This window comes from Hemicordylus capensis, chromosome 2 (assembly GCF_027244095.1).
Source record: "Hemicordylus capensis ecotype Gifberg chromosome 2, rHemCap1.1.pri, whole genome shotgun sequence".
NCBI classification, from domain to species: Eukaryota; Metazoa; Chordata; class Lepidosauria; order Squamata; family Cordylidae; genus Hemicordylus; species Hemicordylus capensis.
This window is the reverse complement of record NC_069658.1, coordinates 249740492-249761505: the sequence shown is the minus strand read 5'-3', so window position 1 is coordinate 249761505 and position 21014 is coordinate 249740492. Positions and strand designations below refer to the sequence as shown.

The following is a 21014-nucleotide window of genomic DNA, read 5'->3' as shown; positions in this document are numbered from 1 at the left end:
TCTCTGTTGTGATGAGATGGTGGTGGTGGTGGTGGTGATGATGATGATGATGAATATTAATATTTATATACTGCTTTTCAACAAAAACCTCCTCCAAGCAGTTTACACAGAAAAAGGAATAAGATGTTTCCCAGTCCCCAAAGTGCTCACAATCTGAGAAGGAAAGACACCTGCAACAACCACCAGGGAGATATTGCTGGTGTTGGATAGGGACAGTTGCTCTCCTAAAGATAAGAGACCCACCATTTTGAAAGGTGCTCCTTTGTCCAGTTAGCAGATACAATTTGTGTGTTTCTTCTCATCTTTGGCTTGAAATCCGAGCTATGGGGGAAGAGAGGTTATCAATACTTGGCCTTAAGACTATAAGAACAGCCCTGCTGGATCAGGCTGAAGGCCTGCCTAGTCCAGCATCCTGTTACACACAGCGGCCCACCAGATGCGCCTGGAAAGCCCACAGGCAAGATATGAAGGCATGTCCTCTCTCCCCCTGTTGCTCCTCTGAAACTGGTATTGAGAGGCATCTTGCCTCTGAGGCTCGAGGTGGCCATAAGAAAAGGTTTTAAGGGAGGATAAGGAAGGATAGGCTTGTCCTCCCTTGGTCTTCAAATCCAACTCCCTGCTCAGCGCATGGATCTTCTGCAGCATCCCTGACAGATGGCCATCCAGCCTCTCTTTGATCACCCCACAAGCACGGCCCCTTCAGGAGCTAAACTAAGCCTGGTGCTGCATTCGCAGCATCCTGGTAGCTCCTGAAGGGGGCGCGTGGTAGCTCCTGAAGGGGCCGTGTGGCCCCTTCAGGAGTTAAAAGGCTGGCTCTGTGTTCGCAGCACAGCCAGGAGCGGCTCTTCCCAGGGAAGAGCCACTCCTGGCTGGACTGCGAAAGCAGCGCCAGCCTTAGTTTAACTCCTGAAGGGGCCGCGCAGCCCCTTCAGGAGAAACTCCAACTCCCGAAGGGAGCCTCAAGGCTCCTTTCGGGAGCCAGACCACGCCCCCCTGCGTCTGACATCAAATGCGGGGGTGTGGCTAGCTGGTGGGGTCAGCGGGGCCGCTGCCACCCCACACAGGCTGCCAGCAGTCCTGCTCCGCGTCTGACCCGGCTTCAGTATCCGCAGATATAAAAGGGTTAAAACCCACATATCCGTGGTTCCTAGAAGACTGGAAATGACCGTGGAGGGTCATTGGCTCTTCTGCTTCAAAAAAAGATTTTTTTTCTTGCTATTTTTTACACTTTCGGGGGGCATTTCATAGTTTGGGGGGCATTCCTGGGCATATGGAGACCCCCCCCCGAAAACGGTACAGTAAATTCTTTTTGACATGTTTTCCCTATTCTGGAACCTAACCCCCCATTTTCCATAGGCACAATGCCTTGTTACTTGTGGCTTCATTACTCGCAGTATTGGTGAGGAACGGACCCCCACGAGTAATGAGGTTTGCCTGCAATGGGTGGGTTAGCTATGCTGCATATGTAAAATTTCTCAAGCAGAAATGGGGAGGCAAAATTCTGGTCTTAGGGGGTGCTTCTCTCGCCCCCCACATCACTCCTCGAGCTCCCCTTTTCTATAACTGCAGGAGAATGAGGTGAGGGAATCCTGAAGTGGTAGAATGGGCTGTACCATTTTGAGGGGAATGAGGGAACCATCCCTATGGAATACTCCCTGAGATTAAAAACTCTCTGAAAAAGTAAAGCCAGCATATCAGGGAGAGAGGCTTCATCCCAGCCGTTTGCCTGCTTTGTGTTTGTTTTTTGTTTGTTTGTTTACTTACTTATTTAATTTATTTGTAAGGATTAAATAAGAGTATCTAGGTTGTTGTTGTTGTTGTTGTTGTTATTAATTCGATTTCTATACCGCCCTTCCAAAAATGGCTCAGGGCGGTTTACAAAGAGAAATAAAACAAATAAGATGGCTCCCTGTCCCCAAAGTATGACTAACTGCACTTGCTCAGATTCATCTCAGATAGCTTTTGCCTCTTCCATGCCACTCCCTAAGGCGCTCCACACGAACATTGTGGAGAGCCGGATGGGGTTTGGCGGGGAGAGTGGGTCAAGCCCGCTCTCCCCACACGCAAGCATCAAGCCCTCCCTGGGCGGCCGGATTGGCCGCCCACACGATTACTGGCTCCGTCACGGAGCCAGTAGGGACGGTGGGGATTGGGGGCCGTCCAGCCCCTGGAAGTCCCAGCATGCCCTGTGTGAGTGTGCAAGGCATTCTGGGAGCCAGTGCGGCACAGAGCCGCACCGTGGCATCTCAGGATCACAAAAATGGAGTTAGCAGAGCACTTGCTCTGCTAGCCTCATTTTGGAGGAGGGCTACTTTGGTGGGCTAGCTGCCGTTGAACCACCGGGTTTGCTCGCGAACCCGGGGATTCTCACAATGGGGGGAAACCTGGCTGGGCTCCCTTAGCCTGGTTTTCCCCCATCGTGAGAATAGCCTCCCTATGTTCTCTTCCCACTGCCTGACTTTACATTGTATACTCCTTCAGGCAAGAGCCTTTTTCTTTTTCTTTTTCTTTTCTTTTTTCTGCTGCAAGGTGCCACAAATACCAAATAAAGTTAATAAGCATTGCCAGGTATAGAAGGTGGGGAGAAAAAGAAGAAATGCTTGTTTGGGTTTGGATTTTTGTTTTAATTAAAAATCTAGATTGTAAAATGTGATGATAAGCTTTCTGAGAAACCAGGATTTTGGACAGGTCCTTACAAACAGCAGATGAGCTAGTAAGCCTGTGTCTGTCTGTCTGTCTGTCTATCTATCTATCTATCTATCTATCTATCTATCCCTGCTCACAGAAAACCTGCAGATCAGGGAGAAGAGTTCCAGCCTTACATTCTCTCCTGACAAGCTAGTTTTCTAAATTCAAGGAGTATTTTTTTAAAGGGAATGATATTAGATCGAGTGAGCCCTTCCACACAGTGTGAAGTGGTGCAGTGAAGATACAGGTCCAATACTCTACCTGCCATTTCTGAGAACTAGGCCTGTGCATGACAAAAGGTTTATTTGCTTGACTGATTGGCGAAGCTGGTCTTTATTTTGTTTCTTAGAACCAACCTCCTGGATGCCCTAGGAAAATGAGCAGTTCTTTGTTGCAAATGTTGTGGCAGCAGGGAAGGGTCCGGCTAAGGACTTTATGGATCTTTTATGCAAAATAGTCCTGGCTGTGACATCAGCTGATTTGCAAAAGCAGGCAGGAGGGACCCTTGTTAGTTATCTCTTCTGAAGCAAGATAGTGGTCGAAATGGAAACTCTTGAACCTTACAGCTCCCATCACCCTTTACTCTGATTATACACCTCCAAACGTCTTTTCACATCTTGATGTTACATCTCCTAGTCCTCCTTCTAAATTTTTGCTGTGAGAAACAAGCTTTCACAACAGTATGAAGGCCGGACTAGAGCTCTGTCCAGACATTATGCTCTACCTGCATTCTGGTGTTTGCACACAGATACATGTTTTTGTGTCAATGGGTATAAATACCTTCACGTCAAAAGTGAAAGCTGGGTGCAGGTCCCTCAGATGCATGGAACAGGTAGGAAGGGTCCTGCTGTACATGTGTTGAAAATACTGTGTTAATTATTTTATGCACTTTGAATATAATGTTTGAATGGGGCTAATTTGTCATCATAGCAAATGGCACTTATATGGTTAAATAATCATAATGTAACCTTTATACTGCTTTTCAGTGGTTTACATAGCAAAAGGCATGACAAAATGGTTCCCTGTTCCTAAAGGGCTTTCAAAAAATCCCCAAAACCTCAAAGCAAATACCAGCAACAGCCATTGCACATAAGAGCAGCCCTTCTGGATCAGGCTCAAAGCCCGTCTATTCCATCATCCTGTTTCACACAGTGGTCCACTAGATGCCTCTGGGGAGCCCACAGGCATGAGCTGAAGGCATGCCTGCTCTCCTGCTGTTACTCCCCTGCAACTGGTATTCAGAGGCATCTTGCCTTTGAGGCTGGAGGTGGCCTATAGCCCTCCAACTAGTAGCCATTGATAGACCTCTCCTCCATGAATTTATCTAAACTCCTCTTAAAGCCATCCAGGCTGCTGGCAGTCACCACATCCTGTGGCAGAGAATTCCACAAGTTGATTATGTGTTGTGTGAAAAAGTACTTCCTATTGTTGGTCCTAAATTTCTTGGCAATCAGTTTCATTGGATGACCCCTGGTTCTACTTTTTAAAAATTTTATTGGTTTTTACAATATCTTAACAATCTTGTTACATCTAATTAAGTAAATATTGACTTCCCGCTCACCAATCTGCATGATTCATTAACTATACAAGTCAACCATTGCTATAGTAATTCAAAACATATATCCTACACATTGCAAACTCGATTTTACTCTACCCAACCTGCTATTATTACAGGATGACCCCTGGTTCTAGTGTTATGAGAGGAGAAGAAAAACTTTTCTCTCTCCACTCTCTCCACACCATGCATGATTTTATATGTGGGCCTCTGAATAAGGGGATGAAGAATACTGACCTACCTTTTTCACAATACCTTACCTCGTAAGGTAGGTGCTCCAGGCCCCTGATCATCTTGGTTGTCCTCTTCTGCACTTTTTCCAGTTCTATCATGTCCTTTCTGAAGTATGGTGACCAGAACTGTATGCAGTACTCCAAATGCAGCTGCACCATAGATTGTATAAGGGCAATATAATATTAGCAGTTCTATTTTCAACTCCCTTCTGAATTATTCCAAGCATGGAATTGGCCTTTTTGCACATTGAGTTAACATTTTCAACGAGCTGGCCACCACAACCCCAAGATCTCTTGATCAGTCAACAACCACTCAGACCCCACCATCAGCGTATATATGCAGTTGGGGTTTTTTTGTCCACTGGAAGGATGCTCAGCCTGAGTTGGATAGGGACAGTTCCTCTCCTTTTACTAAATATGACAGAGCCACTGCTTTCAAGGGTGCCTCTTTGCCAAGTTAGCAAGAATAATAGCAGGGTTTTTTTGGCATGAAAATGGGGCAGAAATAAAAGGTCAAACACCCTGAGCCATGGTGCCAATCCAAATTGTGGCCATATTCTGATGCTACTTCACAGTAAATATGGGCCCCTAACTAGACAAAGACACATTTAATTTCTCATTGTTTGCTTGATGAGTTGCATCTAAGAAGGTGTGCTGTTGCCTCCAGAAGCTGATACCACAATAAATGTGTCCAGCCTTTAAGGTGCCACAAGATTCCTTGTGGTGCTTCTGCTGAAACAGACTAATGTGGCTAGTGCTCTAGTCTTGTAGTCTTGCATTCCAGAAGGGTAGCCATATTAGTCTATCCCCCTCCCCCAAAAGCAACAGATAATCTTGTGGCACTTCAAATGCCACAATAAATTGGGTAGTTCAGTGGTAGTGAACCTGAGCCTCTCCAGCTGGGGATGATGGGAGTTGTAGTCCATCAACAGCTGGAGAGCCTCAGGTTGGCCACCTTGACCTAGTCTTGAAGCTGCCCCAAGGCTCTTTGTTGTCGTCTGAATTTATTCGTGTGATCCTCTGAAAATAATGGTATTGTGAGAAAAGTAGGTCAGTATTCTTCATCCCCTTATTCAGAGGCCCACACCATGGTGAGTGTCCCATCATTCTTGGTGAAAGTGATGAGGAACATTCCAGCTTGGAGCTGGGGTGGGGGGCATGAAGATCATCCCCACACAACTATGGGGAAGATCTCCGCCTGGGGAGGAAAACTAGGGCTGGCCATTTTTGGCAGTGCTGCTGTCAGTGTCAGCACCATCACAATGAGTCTCAGCTTTTCCCTCCAGCTCCAGACTTGCATTGATGCTGTATCCCTATTCAGACATTTTGTTGAACACTCATATATTGAATGTGCCATCTACCACAGGTACGGATCAGTAGACAGGTACAGTTATTTGCATATTATGTTGAACACAGACAACAGGACACTTCCTGAAAGGATCTCTCCAAACTGGGTGAGTGGGCGACAAAATGGAAAATGCAGTTCAGTGTTGGCAAGTGTAAAGTGATGCACATTGGGATGAAAACCCCCAACTTCCACGTAAAAACCCCAACCAAGTATACGCTGATGGGATCTGAGCTGTCGTTGACTGACTAGGAGAGGGATCTTGGGGTCGTGGTGGACAGCTCATTGTAAGTGCGGCAGCTGTGGAAAAGGCCAGTTCCATGCTAGGGATCATTAGGAAGGGGATTGAAAATAAAACTGCTAATATTATAATGCCCTTATACAAAACTATGGTGCAGCCACACCTGGAGTACTGCGTACAGTTCTGGTCACCACATCTTAAAAAAGGACATTGTAGAACTGGAAAAGGTGAAGAAGAGGGCAACCAAGATGATCAGGGGCCTAGAGCACCTTCCTCATGAGGCAAGGCTACAACACCTGGGGCTTTTTAGTTTAGAAAAAAGATGACTGCAGGGAGACATGATAGAGGTCTATAAAATCATGCATGGTGTGGAGAAAGTGGATAGAGAGGAATTTTTCTCCCTCTCACATAACACTAGCCTAGGAAATCTAGTACCAACAAACGGAAGTACTTTTTCCACACAATGCATAATCAACTTGTGAAATTCTCTGCCACAAGATGTGGTGACAGCCAACAATCTGGATGACTTTAAGAGGGGTTTGGATTACTTCATGGAGGAGCGGCATCTGGTGGGCTACTGTGTGATACGGGATGCTGGACTGGGTGGGCCTTGAGCCTGATCCAGCAGGGCTGTTCTTATGTTCCTGTCTGTACCTTACATTTGAGACACTATACCAAGGTTCACTTTTTAAAAGAACACAGGTACAGTCATTCACACAAAAGCATGTACAAGTATACAGACATCTATACATTCGTATAGCATAATGTCTGAATAAGGCTTATACCTGGGGCATTGCATTATAGGGGGATTAAAATGGCCACTGCTGCTGCTTGTGATTCTGTAAGCCTGCCAAGGTGGGTTCACTTTTGAATCTGCTAAAAGGTGCATCACTTCACCACTGCTACCTTGTGAACCTGTCAGGGCAGCCCTGAAACCAGGTGCACTGCACTATTATGTGATAAGCCAGCTTGGAAGGGTGGTATAAAAAAATCAAATAAATAAATAAATAAATAAATAAAATAAGCCCTCAAGTCAAGGCCTACTGACTGGCCGGGGTATGAGGGGAAAAGAAGGAAAGACTAATAGATATGGGGTTGGGGAGAAGAGAGGACCTACTGATATGGAAGGAGGCTGTAAGGCCTTCCCAAATATGGAGCTGGCCCTGGCAAAGATCCTGGCCTGAGGTTTTGGAGGACTAGAACAGACAAATTCTGGGCTAGATGGGTCAAATGGTCTGACCTAGTCAAATGCAGCTTCATATGCCCCTATGTTAATAGTCTCACTGAAGTCAAGCAATCCAAGAAGTGACACATCACTTCAGAAGAACCACAGGAATCTCTCACCTAGCAGTTCTTTATTTTCTGTGTATAGGTAAAGTGTGCCATCAAGCTGATTTTGACTTCTGTCGCCCACAGAGCCCTGTGGTTTTCTTTTGGTAGAATACAGGAGGGGTTTACCATTGCCATCTCCTGCGCAGTATGAGAGGGTGCCTTTCAGCATCTTCTGATATCGCTGCTGCCCGATATAGTAGCAGCAGGGATTCAAACCGGCAACCTTCTGCTTGTTAGTCAAGCATTTCCCCACTGCACCACTTAAGGTTGCTCTATTTTCTGTGTATTAACATCAAAAACTATCAATATGTTTTTGAGGTGATAAGGTTTGGGGGTGTTGCTGTTTTTCCCTGCCACCATTTGAACTTGCTTCTAGTTTATATCTTTGAAAAGATAACTGGCATTCTTGGGATTTGATGCAAAGTGCTGTGTCTGGTATTAAGGTGAACACATTTTGTGCTCTGTTCCATGCATAAGTGTGGCCTAACTGATTCATTCATTCATTCATTCATTCATTCATTTGACATGTTTTTATACTGTCCAAAACACACATCTCTAGGCAGTTTACAGTTACAGATTAATGATCTAAGGTAGACCTTGAATAAGACATCCATTTGGTTGTATAGTGTTTCTGGCTCATCTCTAACCCTACCCATGGTTTCTATACCATCCAGCTCTCCTTATCAGAAATATGAAAGTAAAGGTACAGATAAAGTGTGCCATCAAGTCGATTTCGACTCCTGTCTCACACAGAGCCCTGTGGTTTTCTTTTGGTAGAATACAGGAGGGGTTTACCATTGCTTCCTCCCGTACAGTATGAGATGATGGCTTTCAGCATCTTCCTATATCGCTGCTGCCCAATATAGTACCAGTGGGGATTCAAACCAGCAACCTTCTGCTTGTTAGTCAAACATTTCCCCACTGCACCATTAGGTGGCCAAATACGAAAGTACCTTACACTTATCCATCTGGTACAGTATTGTCTACATTGACTGGCAGCAGTTCTCCAGGGTTTCAGATTAGTCTTTCCTGCATAGCGATGCCAGGAATTGAACTCAGGATCTTCTGCTTGTAAAGTAGGTGCTGTACCACTGAGCTATAACCCTTTCTTGTCCTCTTTAAGCATCAAATTCTCATTAAAGTATTCTGAATTCTGCTAAAGCACAATATATTTGCATGTGGTTTCTGTCTCTCTGAGGACAGAACCTGGTTCCGCTCCCCACCACAATAGCTGCCCAGTCTCTTCTGCATTTACTGCTGTTGGAGTCTTGCTAATCTTAGCAGACCCTATTACATCTCCAGGGAGACAAGGGGTTTTCCAGGAAGGTTCTTTGTCAGTACCCACGTCTGGCAAGGCAGGAACTGGAGGCAAGAGCTTGAAGAAGGCACCATGGAACCAGCAAATGCTGGCTGCAAATGGAGGAGTTATGTGGGAGCCAGAGATCCTCCCCCTTCGTGGAGCTCAGGCCAGTCCTCATCCAGAGCTGCCTGGACCAGCTTCTTCATAAGAAACATAAGAAACATAAGAACAGCCCTGTGGGATCAGGCCCAAGGATGCCCATCTAGTGCAGCATCCTGTTTCGCACAGTGGCCCACCAGATGCCGCTGGAAGCCACAGACAGGAGTTGAGGGCATGCCCTCTCTCCTGCCGTTACTCCCCTGCAACTGGTACTCAGAGGCACACCCTTGAGGCTGGAGGTGGCCCACAGCCCTCCGACTAGTAGCCATTGATAGACCTCTCCTCCATGAAGTCATCCAAACCCCTCTTAAAGCCATCCAGGTTGTTGGCCGTCACCACATCCTGTGGCAGAGAGTTCCACAAGTAGATCACGCGTTGTGTGAAAAAGTACTTCCGTTTGTTGGTCCTAGACCTCCTGGCAATCAATTTCATGGAGTGACCCCTGGTTCTACTGTTGTGTGAGAGGGAAAAGACTTTCTCTCTCTCCACTTTCTCCACACCATGCATGATTTTATAGACCTCTACCATGTCTCCCCGCAGTCATCTTTTTTCTAAACTAAAAAGCCCCAGGTGTTGTAGTCTTGCCTCATAAGAAAGGTGCTCTAGGCCCCTGATCATCTTGGTTGCCCTCTTCTGCACCTTCTCCAGTTCAACAATGTCCTTTTTAAGATGTGGTGGCCAGAATTGTACACAGTACTCCAGGTGTGGCCGCACCATAGTTTTGTGTAAGGGCATTATAATGTTAGCTGTTTTATTTTCAATCCTCTTCCTAATGATCCCTAGCATGGAATTGGCCTTTTTAACAGCTGCCGCACATTGAGTCGACACTTTCAACGAGCTGTCCACCACAACCCCAAGATCCCTCTCCTGGTCCGTCATCGACAGCTCGGATCCCATCAGCATATACTTGAAGTTGGGGTTTTTCTTCCCAATGTGCATCACCTTACACTTGCTAACATTGAATTGCATTTGCCATTTTGTCGCCCACTCCCCCAGTTTGGAGAGATCCTCCTGTAAGATATTCCCTTTAGAGAATGGGGCAATTCTGGGAAAAGCATCTAGTTCCCAAGTTCCCTCCCTGGCATCTCCAAGATAGGGGGGCTGAGAGAGATTCTTGCCGGCAACCTTGGAGAAGCCACAGCCATTTTCTTCAACAGAGCTACAAAATGGCTCCTGTCTTTGAAGAAGAAAAAGGGGGGCGGACACTGATTTTTGGCCAATTTGGGGGCACAGCATGACTTCGGGGGAGCAGCAGAGCACAGTAAGAAGCTCTCGCCCTTGCCCCGTGAAATTTGGCCCATTTCCAGCCACCCAGGAACCGAACCCCCGCAATCCCATAGGATCCCATAACTCGATATTCACAGTTTCAGTATCCGCGGCTGCAGCTCGGATATCGAAGTTCGCCTGTAATGCGTTTCAAGTGTTTTAAGGTGCTTTACATACAATATCCTACTAATCTTTACAATGAATTACAGCAAGATAAGTTGACTTGATCTCCCTCATATGGCGAGTGAGGATTAAGGGGAGACTGAGGAGCTAGTTTTCCATTTCATATTGACACCCTAGTTTTCTCTTTCAAGGAAGGCCCAAAGTGGAAAATAAAAACCATTAATACACTGTGAGAAATGTGATAGCAGTGTGTTTCATAAGTGATTGACACCCAGTCTCAGTTACTCATAAGTAGTCCCACTGAAATGAATGAGACAAGTTAGTCATTACTAACTTGCCCTATTTCTGTGTGAGTACTCATGTGTAACCAAGTCTGAATGTCCGTCAATATTCCCATTTCGCTAACTAACAAAGTAACATTTCACTAAGGGTGGCTTCACACGGCACGTGGCTTGTCCGATTGCCGCCAAGCACTGGTCTCAGGTGAGAGAGAGCTTCTGGAACAAGCCACAAGTTTCGGCCCCAGCATGTCATGCAAACCTGCCAGTCTCTGGTTCTCCAGGCCCACTTCCTTCCACCACTCAACTTCAAATCTTGGGTACAGATGTTGGATAGTAGAAGGAAGTGAATCTGGGGAACTGGACCTTAATGGGTTTGCATGGTATGAATATTTATACACCGATTTTCAACAAATGTTTCCAAAGCGATTTACATCAATATAAATAAATAAAATGGCTCTCTGTCCCCAAAGGGCTCACGATCTAAAAAAGAAAACTAAGATAGACACCAGGAACAGCCACTGGAGGGATGCTGTGCTGGGGTTGGATAGAGCCGGTTGTTCTCCCCGTGCTAAATAAAGAGAATCGGCATTTCAATAAGATGCTTCTTTGCTCAGTTAGCAGGGGTTAGCACAGGAGTGCTCACTCACCAGGAGCTGTAAAGTTGTGTGAAGCGAGCCTAACTGAGACTGCAATCTTGTGTATGCTTACTTACGCCCTGTTGAATACAGGAGCACTTCATCTCAGTGAACGTGTGTAGCATTAGTAATGTCAGTAAACAGATTTTTTAAAACCAAGAAACTTTGAGTAGCCACAGGAAAATAGATAAATATAAGGTTACATGAATGGTGGCTCATCTAAGCCCACCTAGTGAGTGTGGCAAAGGTGGGTCTTGAACAAAGGACCTAAAAGATGAGAAGAGTCTTCCTGGATCAGAGCAAAAATCCTGTAACAGCGACTCCCAGATGTTGGCTACAGCTGCCATCCTTCCTAGCTGCAGTGGCCGTTGGCTAAGTATAATGGGAGTTTTAGTCCACACATCTGGGAATCCCTGTTACAAGGATAACTGCCGTCTAGTTTAGAATTTTGTTTCTCACAGCGGTTGGCCGGATGCTCATAGAAACTTAGGAAACTGCCTTCTACTGAGTCAGACCATCGGACCATCTAGCTCAGTACTGTCTACCCAGACTGGCAGCAGCTTCTCCAAGGTTGCAGGCAGGAGTCTCTCTCCGCCCAGTCTTGGAGATGCCAGGGAGGGAACTTGGAACCTTCCGCATGCAAGCAGGCAGATGCTCTTCCAAGAGCGGCCCCATCCCCTAAGGGGAAATATCTTAACAGTGCTCACTTGTCATCTTCCATTCCAATGCAAACCAGAACAGACCCTGCTTAGCAAAAGGGACCCTTAGACCATGCCTCTGGGCTGGTGCAGAGGATATTACTTGGTTGACCCACCCAGTCGTACCATGAGGCCTGTGCACATCCATGTTGCAGCCCGCCCCGGCATGCTGTCCCCCTCCCCATAACCACGTTGAGCTGCCCCCTCAACCCCTCATCACTGATTTAAATACTACTACAGGGCTTGACATATCCCAGGTGGCAGCTCGTCATGGTGCCTGGAAGTTTAAGGGAGGAGCCTGTCAGGCGATGGACAGATGTAACCAGGAAGAGGAGGGAGCAACCTACCCCAGCTCGGCTCGCTTCCTCCTCTTCCTGCTCGAGTCGGTCCATTGCCTGCCTGAGCCAGTGTACAGCGTACGCACATGTAGATGGGTCCACATGTAGTTATTATGTTCATCACAGTTATTCCAGCATTATATTATGTACATTAGTACACTTTCAGCCTGCGCTCGGGTTCACTTTTTAAAAACAAATGCATTTGCAGTCATTCACACCAAGGGTTGGTTCATAAAAATCCAAGCCCCAGCACACGTGATTATGAAGTAATAATCACGTTGAGAATAAACCTGATGGGATATCTTCTGCAGATGTCCCCGTGTCCTCCCATCACATCCCTTTATCCCAGAACATCCCTTTATTGCAGTTGGGGGGGCGGGACCTGTTCATCCAAATAGCCCCTATTCACATGCTCCAAGTAAGTACTTGGAGCAGATATATAGGGACCATTCAGATGAATAACCGCACACACGGTAAAGGGACACACCTAGAGGATGTGTATTTTTTCACACAACGCATAATCCACTTGTGGAATTCTCTGCCACAAGATGTGGTGACAGCCAACAACCTGGATGGCTTGAAGAGGGGCTTGGATAACTTCATGGAGGAGAGGTCTATCAACGGCTACTAGTCGGAGGGCTATAGGCACCTCCAGCCTCAAAGGCAGGATGCCTCTGAGTATCAGTGGCAAGGGAGTAACAGCAGGAGAAAGGTCGTGCACATACCTCTTGCCTGTGGCTTCCAGCAGCCTCTGGTGGGCCACTGTGCAAAACAGGATGCTGGACTAGATGGGACTTGGGCCTGATCCAGCAGGGCTGTTCTTATGTGCTTACGATGTCCACAGAACATGTCCCAACAGCTGCACTCTCTGCACTTCCCCTTCATGATCACATGTGCTGGGGGCTGCATTGTGCAAACTGGAGGCTCAGAAACATGTACATGAGTGCGTATACCTGTTTGCACATGCAACATAATGTCTGGATAGAGCCCCAAAGGAGGTGGAAATCAGGTGTCTGACACCCTCTTTCACTCTTGAAGGGGGACATTTGAGGGGAAGAAAACCCAAATTGATAACAGGGCCCAGGAGGGCAAAGGATTGACAGCTTGACTTTGAGAAACTGTGATTGGTTCCAACTGGTTAGTTCAGTTGATCCAGATTTGTAACTAAGCACAAGGACAAACCACAGTTTCTTGAGTTGAGCCATAACGGGAATCTCAGATATATTCAGAACTGAAATTGGAGGCTTTAAATCTCCTCCTCTTACTTGCAGAGTCAGGGGAAGGGGAAGGAGAGCGTGACAGCCCAAGTCTTGCCCTGGCTTATTCTCATGGGTAACAACAAACCGTGTCATTAGATCTGAATGAGGCTTAAATCTGCTGGTCTGCTGCAGCCAAAGCAACTGCCTTGTGATATCTTAAGACAGGGTTTCTCAAACTTGGGTCCCCAGATGCTTTTGGACTACAATTCCCATCATCCCCAGCCACAGTGGTAGTGGGGACCCAAATTTGAGAACCTCTGCTTGAAAGACTAACACAATCAACCCTCTGAAACTTGTCTCAGTGTGCAGACTTTATTTCACTCTTCATCACTATGATCTGTCTGCACCTTTTCAATCATGTTTCTCACAATAAAATCCGAGGAAAAGCAGCTGAGTGGATAGATCTGAAATGTGTTGATGTCTCCTTACTCAGAAATGGAGATCTGCAGAAATTCCAGCAAAAGAAGAACGCCTGATGAAGGCATATGAATATGCAGAAATGGCAAAACTTACTGTATTAGTAAGAGATAGTCATATAGAAAGCTTTGTAGAAGATTGGAAACCCTTTTTGCGGTATATGAAAAACAGTGTGAATTTGGATTTATTAACAGGGTTGAAATGTAAAAATAATAGTTGGGGAATTTGTTATAGTAATGAAACTAATAGATTACTATGATGATGAAAACAAAGATTAGGACATAATAACTAGATATATAAATACAAAGAAAATATTCACATGAGAGCTAATATGGATGTTGTAGTATAACTGTGTTGAAAGATGAACTGGAAGTCACATTGATATGTAGAAAACTAATAAAAATAAAGTGCAAAAAAATGAAATGTGTTGATGTCTCCATTGACTGACATCTGGTGTTTGTGGAGATGGGCGTTTACATTTTATTTTATTTATTGCATTCGCTCATAGGACAACCCCTCTTCAATGGATTTATTTTCCAACACATTGGAAAAGAATAAATTAAAGTACTACTAACACGTCAAAAATATAATTCAAATACTTATTTATACAAATATTATTTCTTGGATAATTTTTCTCCTGTTTTTCCACATCTGGACAGAGGTGCTTAGGGCAGTGTGCATAATTAATAATTCAATAGTTAAAACAGTATAGACACTGAAATAAGCAGAGCATCAAATAACACAATGAATGTCCTTTTGTGTATGTGTGATCTAGCCGTTCCAATACCTAAACCTGAGTTGATCTCTCGGCTGGAGCGAGGAGAGGAGCCATGGATCCCAAATCCCCAGGTTTCCGAAGAAAAGAAGATCCCTGTGAATATTCGTGAAGGTGAGAGAAGAATTGCAGTGAGTTTGCACACCAAAGTGATTGGGTGCTTTTAAAAAAAAACACTCTCAAGGCTTGATGGTTCCAGTGCTGTTTGATTAGACCAGGGGTTCTTAGCCTGGGGTCCGTGGACCCCTTGGAGGTCTCTGTGCAGTGATGTTGAGGACATCCCTGGAGTGAATTTGTGGCAGCCCCGGTTACCACTCACACCATTCACCCCCGCTTACACGTCGCCCAGCTGTGCATCCTGCCTCCCTTTGCTGGCTGCAGCGCAGTCTAGTGACGGCACTGCACTAATGCAAGCTGACATGATGATATCATTAGACCACATTGCTGTGAACAAAGGGAAGCAGGCCAGTGGTGACGGCGGGTGGGCAACTGGACAGCCTGTGACGTCCGCCAAGGAAGGTGGTCCTCATGCCCATCAGCAGTAGGAGGGCGTGGCGGGAAGCCCCCTGGTCATCAGCAGCCCGTGTGCCACTACACTCCCTGTTACTATCCACTTCCATAGCCAGGTAATTCATGGAAACTCTCTCCTGCACTGAATTTAATTTGCTTCCTGGTGAGCCGGGATAAAGTTCTTGAAAATAACTGTCCTGAGTAGTCACTATTTCCTCCCCTCTAATTTTTACTGGAGTTTTATGAAAATATATTCTATAAATGGAGTGCGGTTCCATCGGAATCCAGGCCTGCACCATAGAAATATGGAGGACAGAGCGACACTCCATCTGCATCCTGGCCCTGCTGTGACCCAAATGGCAGATTTCAGAAGGGAGTTGGAAATGAGGACCATGTGTTGCCTTTTGCCTTTTCTTTGAATGACTGTCTCTATAGCTGCCACAAACTTGTGACTTTTTGGCCAGACGTCTCCTGCCATTATTTCCTCAAGGCTATGTTCAGATCAATACCTTTAGTAATAATAATAATAATAATAATAAATAATATTTCTCTAACATGTTCAAATGTTTAAAGTGCTTCTTGTACATTTGACCTTTGTTGCAATTCTTTCAAAAATCATAGGAAGTTGCCATATACTGAGTCAGACCACTAGTCTATCTAGCTCAGTATTGTCTTCACAGACTGGCAGTGGCTTCTCCAAGGTTGCAAGCAGGAATCTCTCTCAGCCCTATCTTGGAGATGCCGCCAGGGAGGGAACCTAGAACCTAGATGCTCTTCCCAGTGCGGCTCCATCCCCTGAGGGGAATATCTTACAGTGCTCACACTTCGAGTCTCCCATTCCTATGCAACCAGGGCAGACCCTGCTTAGCTAAGGGGACTAGTCATGCTTGCTACCACAAGACCAGCTCTACCACAGTATCTCCTCTCAACAGGAATATTACTGTTGGGGACCTGCTGGGGCTGCTGCCCAACATGAAAGGCAGCCCTGATGTCAAAGGTGTTGGCTGATGAGGCAGCTGTGGAGCAACTTGAAACAGCTTCTGCAACGTCACACAGCGCTACTTCCATTGGGAACAGCACTTCTTCCTGACAGGCAACACCGTCAGGCTGCTTTTCACATCATGCAGCAGCCCCGGCAGGTCCCTAATAGGGATATGCACGAACCTTTTTTAAAAAGGAGGCCCTTTTATGGGCCTCCGAACAGGTTTGAACACCAGACAGTTCGAAGGCAGGGGGGGATAACTTTAAGGGCACTTACCCCCCATACCGCATTTCTCCCTCCAGCACTCGCTAAAAAACCAGTCTGGCAGGGTAGCAGCGGACCTCCCTGCCGCCCCGTCCTCTCCTTAGACTGGAAGCAAGCAGAAGTAGTCCATGCGTATATCGGGCGCATGCATGCGCATGTCAGGCTCACTCGCGTGCACGTTGGGCGCATGACATGCGCATGGGCTACTTCTGCTTACTTCCAGCCCAAGGAGAGGACAGGTTGGCAGGGAGGTATGCTGCCACCCCGCTGGACCAGTTTTTTAGCGAGCACCAGCAGGGAAAACACGGGGGCGGGAGGTTAGTGCACCCGCCCCGCCCCGCCCACCCCCCCGCCTTTGAACTGGCCCCTGTCAGTTCCATGCACATCCCTAGTCCCCAACAGTGATGCTCAACTGCAGAATGTCAGCCAGTGTATACGCTTGTCATTATTAATAATAATAATGACATAATATCATGCCTCTCTGCTGGAAATGCTGTAGGTGGCCTCCAACAAGGAAGAACCATAAAATAAAAGTGAAAAACAGTTGCAAGACAGGAGTTGTGGGTGGACAATCTAGCCCAACAAAATGAGGCTTAAAACAAGAGAGCTTCCGAGCTGTTCCATCACCAGAGTGTGCTTTGAATCCTTAACAAAGGCCCAATACAACCTTGGAGAACAAACTCTGGCTTTCTGGATACCAGTGGGAAGTGACTGGTGAGGCTGTTTTAGGTACAATGGTCATGCAAATAAGAGGGCCCTGGGTGAAAAGCAGCCCCCATTGAACTGCACTGAGTTGCCCAGAAGAATCCTCAGCTGGGGATTATGCAAACGGCATGTGTGTGGGCTGAAACTGTATTAATTTGCATGCCTTTCACATTCCTTTCCCCCCCCCTTTCTCTCTCTTTCTTTCTTTCTTTCGCTTAAGGGGGAATATGTTCTTTTTTCTTTGTGCAGAATTTAAATTGCTGCATTTAGGTACAGTGTGATGTAGTGGTTAGAGCAGCATATCCCAAACTGCTGATGGTAGAGAAGTCAGGTTTTTTTAATTTCCCCCCTGCATTGAAACTGGAAATGCCATTTCACCCTTGCAAGTGAACAGGAGTCACTTTAGATCAAGAACTCTTGAACTTCAGAGCCCCCTCCTCTGATACAGTACATAGAAAGCGGCATCATACTGATTCCTAATACCCCAGGATGTGGGGCAAGTGTCTTTCCCAACTCTACCTGGAGATTCCAGGGCCCAGGGGCAGAGCCACCAGTCAACGGGTACAAGGTACCCAGACCGCCGCCAATCAGGGGCCACCACACCTGGCGCCCCTGCCATGCCCAGTGCCTCTGATGTCAGACGCAGGAGGCCCGGCTTCACTCGCTAACAGGGCCGCGTTCCCCATTTGAGAGCAAATACTGGCCAGTACCGCGTTCACAGCGCGGCCAGGAAAGCTCTCCCTAAAGGCAGGGAGAGCCGCTCCTGGCCATGCTGCGAACGCAGCACTGGCCGGTATTTGCTCTCAAACAAGGAACGTGGCCCTGTATATAAGCAAAGCAGTGCCCCCTGCATCTGACATCAGACGCGGAGGGCATGGCGGGGGGGAGCGGCCATGGCAGGAGAAACACAGGCCGCCGGCCGGCTTTCTCCGTCACTGCCCAGGCCAGTGGTGGATAGGGGTGTGCATGGAACCGCTGAGCTGTGGGGTGGGGGGTTCCAATAAGGACGGGGGGGGCTTTACTTACCCCTCCCAACAACCGCGCCGTATTTCCTAGAGCAATCGGGCGGCAGGATACCTCCCTGCCGCCCGCTTCAATCCCCGCTTGGCTGTGGCTCCTCCTGAAGTATTCAGAATCAGGCAGCAGGATACCTTCCTGCCGCCCCCTTCAAAACCCCGCTCGGCTGGCAGCCGCCCCCTTCAAGACCCCTGCCGCCCCCAAGACCCCTGCCGCCCCCTTCTCCCCAGTGCCCCATTGCAAAGGGGCGGCAGGAGAACTCCCTGCCGCCCCTTTGCCTGCTCGGCTTTTGAGCAGGCAAAGGGGCGGCAGGAGAACTTCTAAGAAGCCATTTGCAACCGAGCAGGCAAAGGGGCGGCAGGGAGTTCTCCTGCCCCCCGATTTCTGTTCCTTTTAGAAATCGGGCGGCAGGAGAACTCCCTGCCGCCCCTTTGCCTGCTCGGCTGCAAATGGCTTCTTAGAAGTATCCTGGTATCCTGCCGCCTGATTGCTCTAGGAAATACGGCACGGTTGTTGTAAGTAAAGCACCCCCCCCGTCCTTATTGGAACCCCCCACCCCATCTTCCCGAACCGAACCACCCCATGTCCGGACCGGTCCGGAGGCCTTTAGAATGGCCTCTGAACCGGTCCGTGCACATCCCTAGAGGTGGAGCGGGACCGCTGGCGGCCTGTGTGCAGCCGCTGGCACAGCTCCACTAACCCTGCCCCCGCGTCTGACGTCAGATGCGGCAGGGTGGTCTAGCTCCCGAACGGAGCCTTGAGGCTCCATTTGGGACCAGGAGTGCAGTTAAACTCCCGAAGGGGCCACAGTTAAACTAAGGCTGGCCCTGCCTTAGCAGGGAAGAGCCGCTCCTGGCTGGCGTTGTGAACCTAGCGCCAGCCTTAGTTTAGCTCCCAAAGGGGCCACGCGGCCCCCGCTCGGGAGCTAAACTAGCACCCCTGTGTCTGACGTCAGATGCTGGGGGCGTGTCGGGGCCATGAAGCCCGGCCCCTGATTGGGCACAGCCCGGGTTCTTTGAACCCATTCGCCCAATGGTGGCTCCGCCCCTGGCCCGGGTTTGAACCTAGGATTTTCTGGATGCAAAGTGGATACAGCCCCTCCCCATCATATGAAGCTGCCCTTTGTGAGTCAGATCTTTGGTCCGTCAAGCTCAGTGTTGCCCACACTAACTGGCAGCAGCTCTCCAGTGTTTCAGACAGGTATTTCCCATCCCAGCCCTGCTTGGAGAAGGTAGGGATTGAACCTGTGGCCTTCTGCATGCAGAGCTGATGCTCTACCATTGAGCTATGGCTCCATCCCCATATTTCAAGAGGAATCAGTATTCTGGGCCTGCCTGCTGATTGGGAGGATGCACACCCAAAGGAGTGACACCTGCAGAGAGACAATGGCTAGCTTCTTCTTGAGGCAGCTAATTCAGCTGTGTATCTGGTGTGGTTGGTCCTCCCCTTGTATTTATTTGTTTACACCCTGATTCAACTGAACTGGATGTATATTCTTCCTCCGTATTCTTGGCTTGGCCTTCTTCCTCCCCTTCCCCATTAATTCCCACACCACCATACAGCTCCCAAATGTTCTTTAAAGGTATTTTTATCCCCTGAAGCTTTTTAGATGATTGTGTCAGAGATGACATGTATCTCCACTCCCGGTTAAGCATTTGCATTTTTATTGCAGTTTGAATATTTTTGGATGTTAGCTGCTTTCTGCCAGTCTTGTGCTTTGGAAAGGCAGGTCACCCAAAAGGCTACAATCTAATTTCTCTCACAATCGAAAGAGAAACACTGTGAGAAACATAGCAACAGCTACTGGGGCATACTGTACTGGGGTTGGATGGGGCACTGTTCTCCTCCTTAATAGGTGCCCCTTTGTTCAGTTAGGAAGGATAGTTAGGAGAAAGTTAGGAGAAATCAAGCTCAGAGCATTGACTTTCCCAGAGAAGCAACAGGAACCCTCCCCTTGAGAGTGGGTAAATGTGCTACGTCTCTGGATTGGGAGTTCTTGTCATGTGAGGTATGGAGGATTCAGGTGAAATATGCACCTCACCGAGGCTAATTCGGAAGAGCTAGTTCCAGACAAGTGAGTCGTGCAGAGGGTCTTTCCAGCCTCTCTTACGTTTCTCTGTCCCCTCCCCCTGTACTCTCTTTCACAGCGAATGACATTTCTTTGGATACTCCCTCTATTCCGACAAGCGAGGTGACCGTGAGGGAGATCAAGGAAGAGATCCCTGAACCGGAAATCTCTGGGCAGCTGGACCCACAGTGGACTTTCCTCGGAACCCCCCAAGTGAATGCTGCCCTGAACTCTGAGGCCCGCTGCGGACTGCAGAGGCAATGGGAGATGCAGCCGGGGAACTTGTGGCGGGAACCCTCCAGGCACGTACGGGCTGCCAGTTCAAAGCGAAGCATGTTCCACGTTGGCCGGAAAAAACTAATGTGCCCCGAGTGTGACCGCTGGTTCCATTGCAAATCCGAGTTCTTGCTGCACTGGAGGACTCACACGGGGGAGAAGCCCTATGAATGCCTGGCCTGTGGGAAGCGGTTCATTCAGAGCTCCCACCTCAGTGCCCACCGGCGGATCCACACAGGGGAGAAACCCTACGAGTGCCCCAAGTGTGGGCGGAGCTTCAACCGCCGCTCCACCCTCACCGAGCACCTGAGAATCCACACCGGGGAGAAGCCTTATAAGTGCCTCCAGTGCGGAGAGAGCTTCCGCTGGAGACCCTACCTTACGAAGCACCAGAGAGTCCACATGGGGAATGCTGCCTATAAAGGTCTCAACAACGGAGACGCCATCTTTGAGAACTCGCCCCTTGCTGAGCACCAGGGAATCCATGGAGGTGAGGAAGTCGGATTTTGTTTTTTGTTGTTGTTGATGATGATGATGATGTTACTGC

At 47.8% G+C, this 21014-nt stretch overlaps 1 protein-coding gene across 11 annotated transcripts in view; it reads left to right on the top strand.

The window, feature by feature from the left end:
• Window positions 1–21014, top strand: part of LOC128343051 (zinc finger protein 436-like) — a 52700-nt gene that overhangs the window by 9988 nt on the left and 21698 nt on the right. For all 11 annotated transcript variants that reach the window (XM_053291472.1, XM_053291476.1, XM_053291481.1 and 8 more), the window contains 2 exons: window positions 14646–14759; window positions 20271–20957. In XM_053291472.1, coding sequence (XP_053147447.1) covers window positions 14646–14759; window positions 20271–20957 — 801 coding nt within the window. The remainder of the gene's footprint in view (window positions 1–14645; window positions 14760–20270; window positions 20958–21014) is intronic.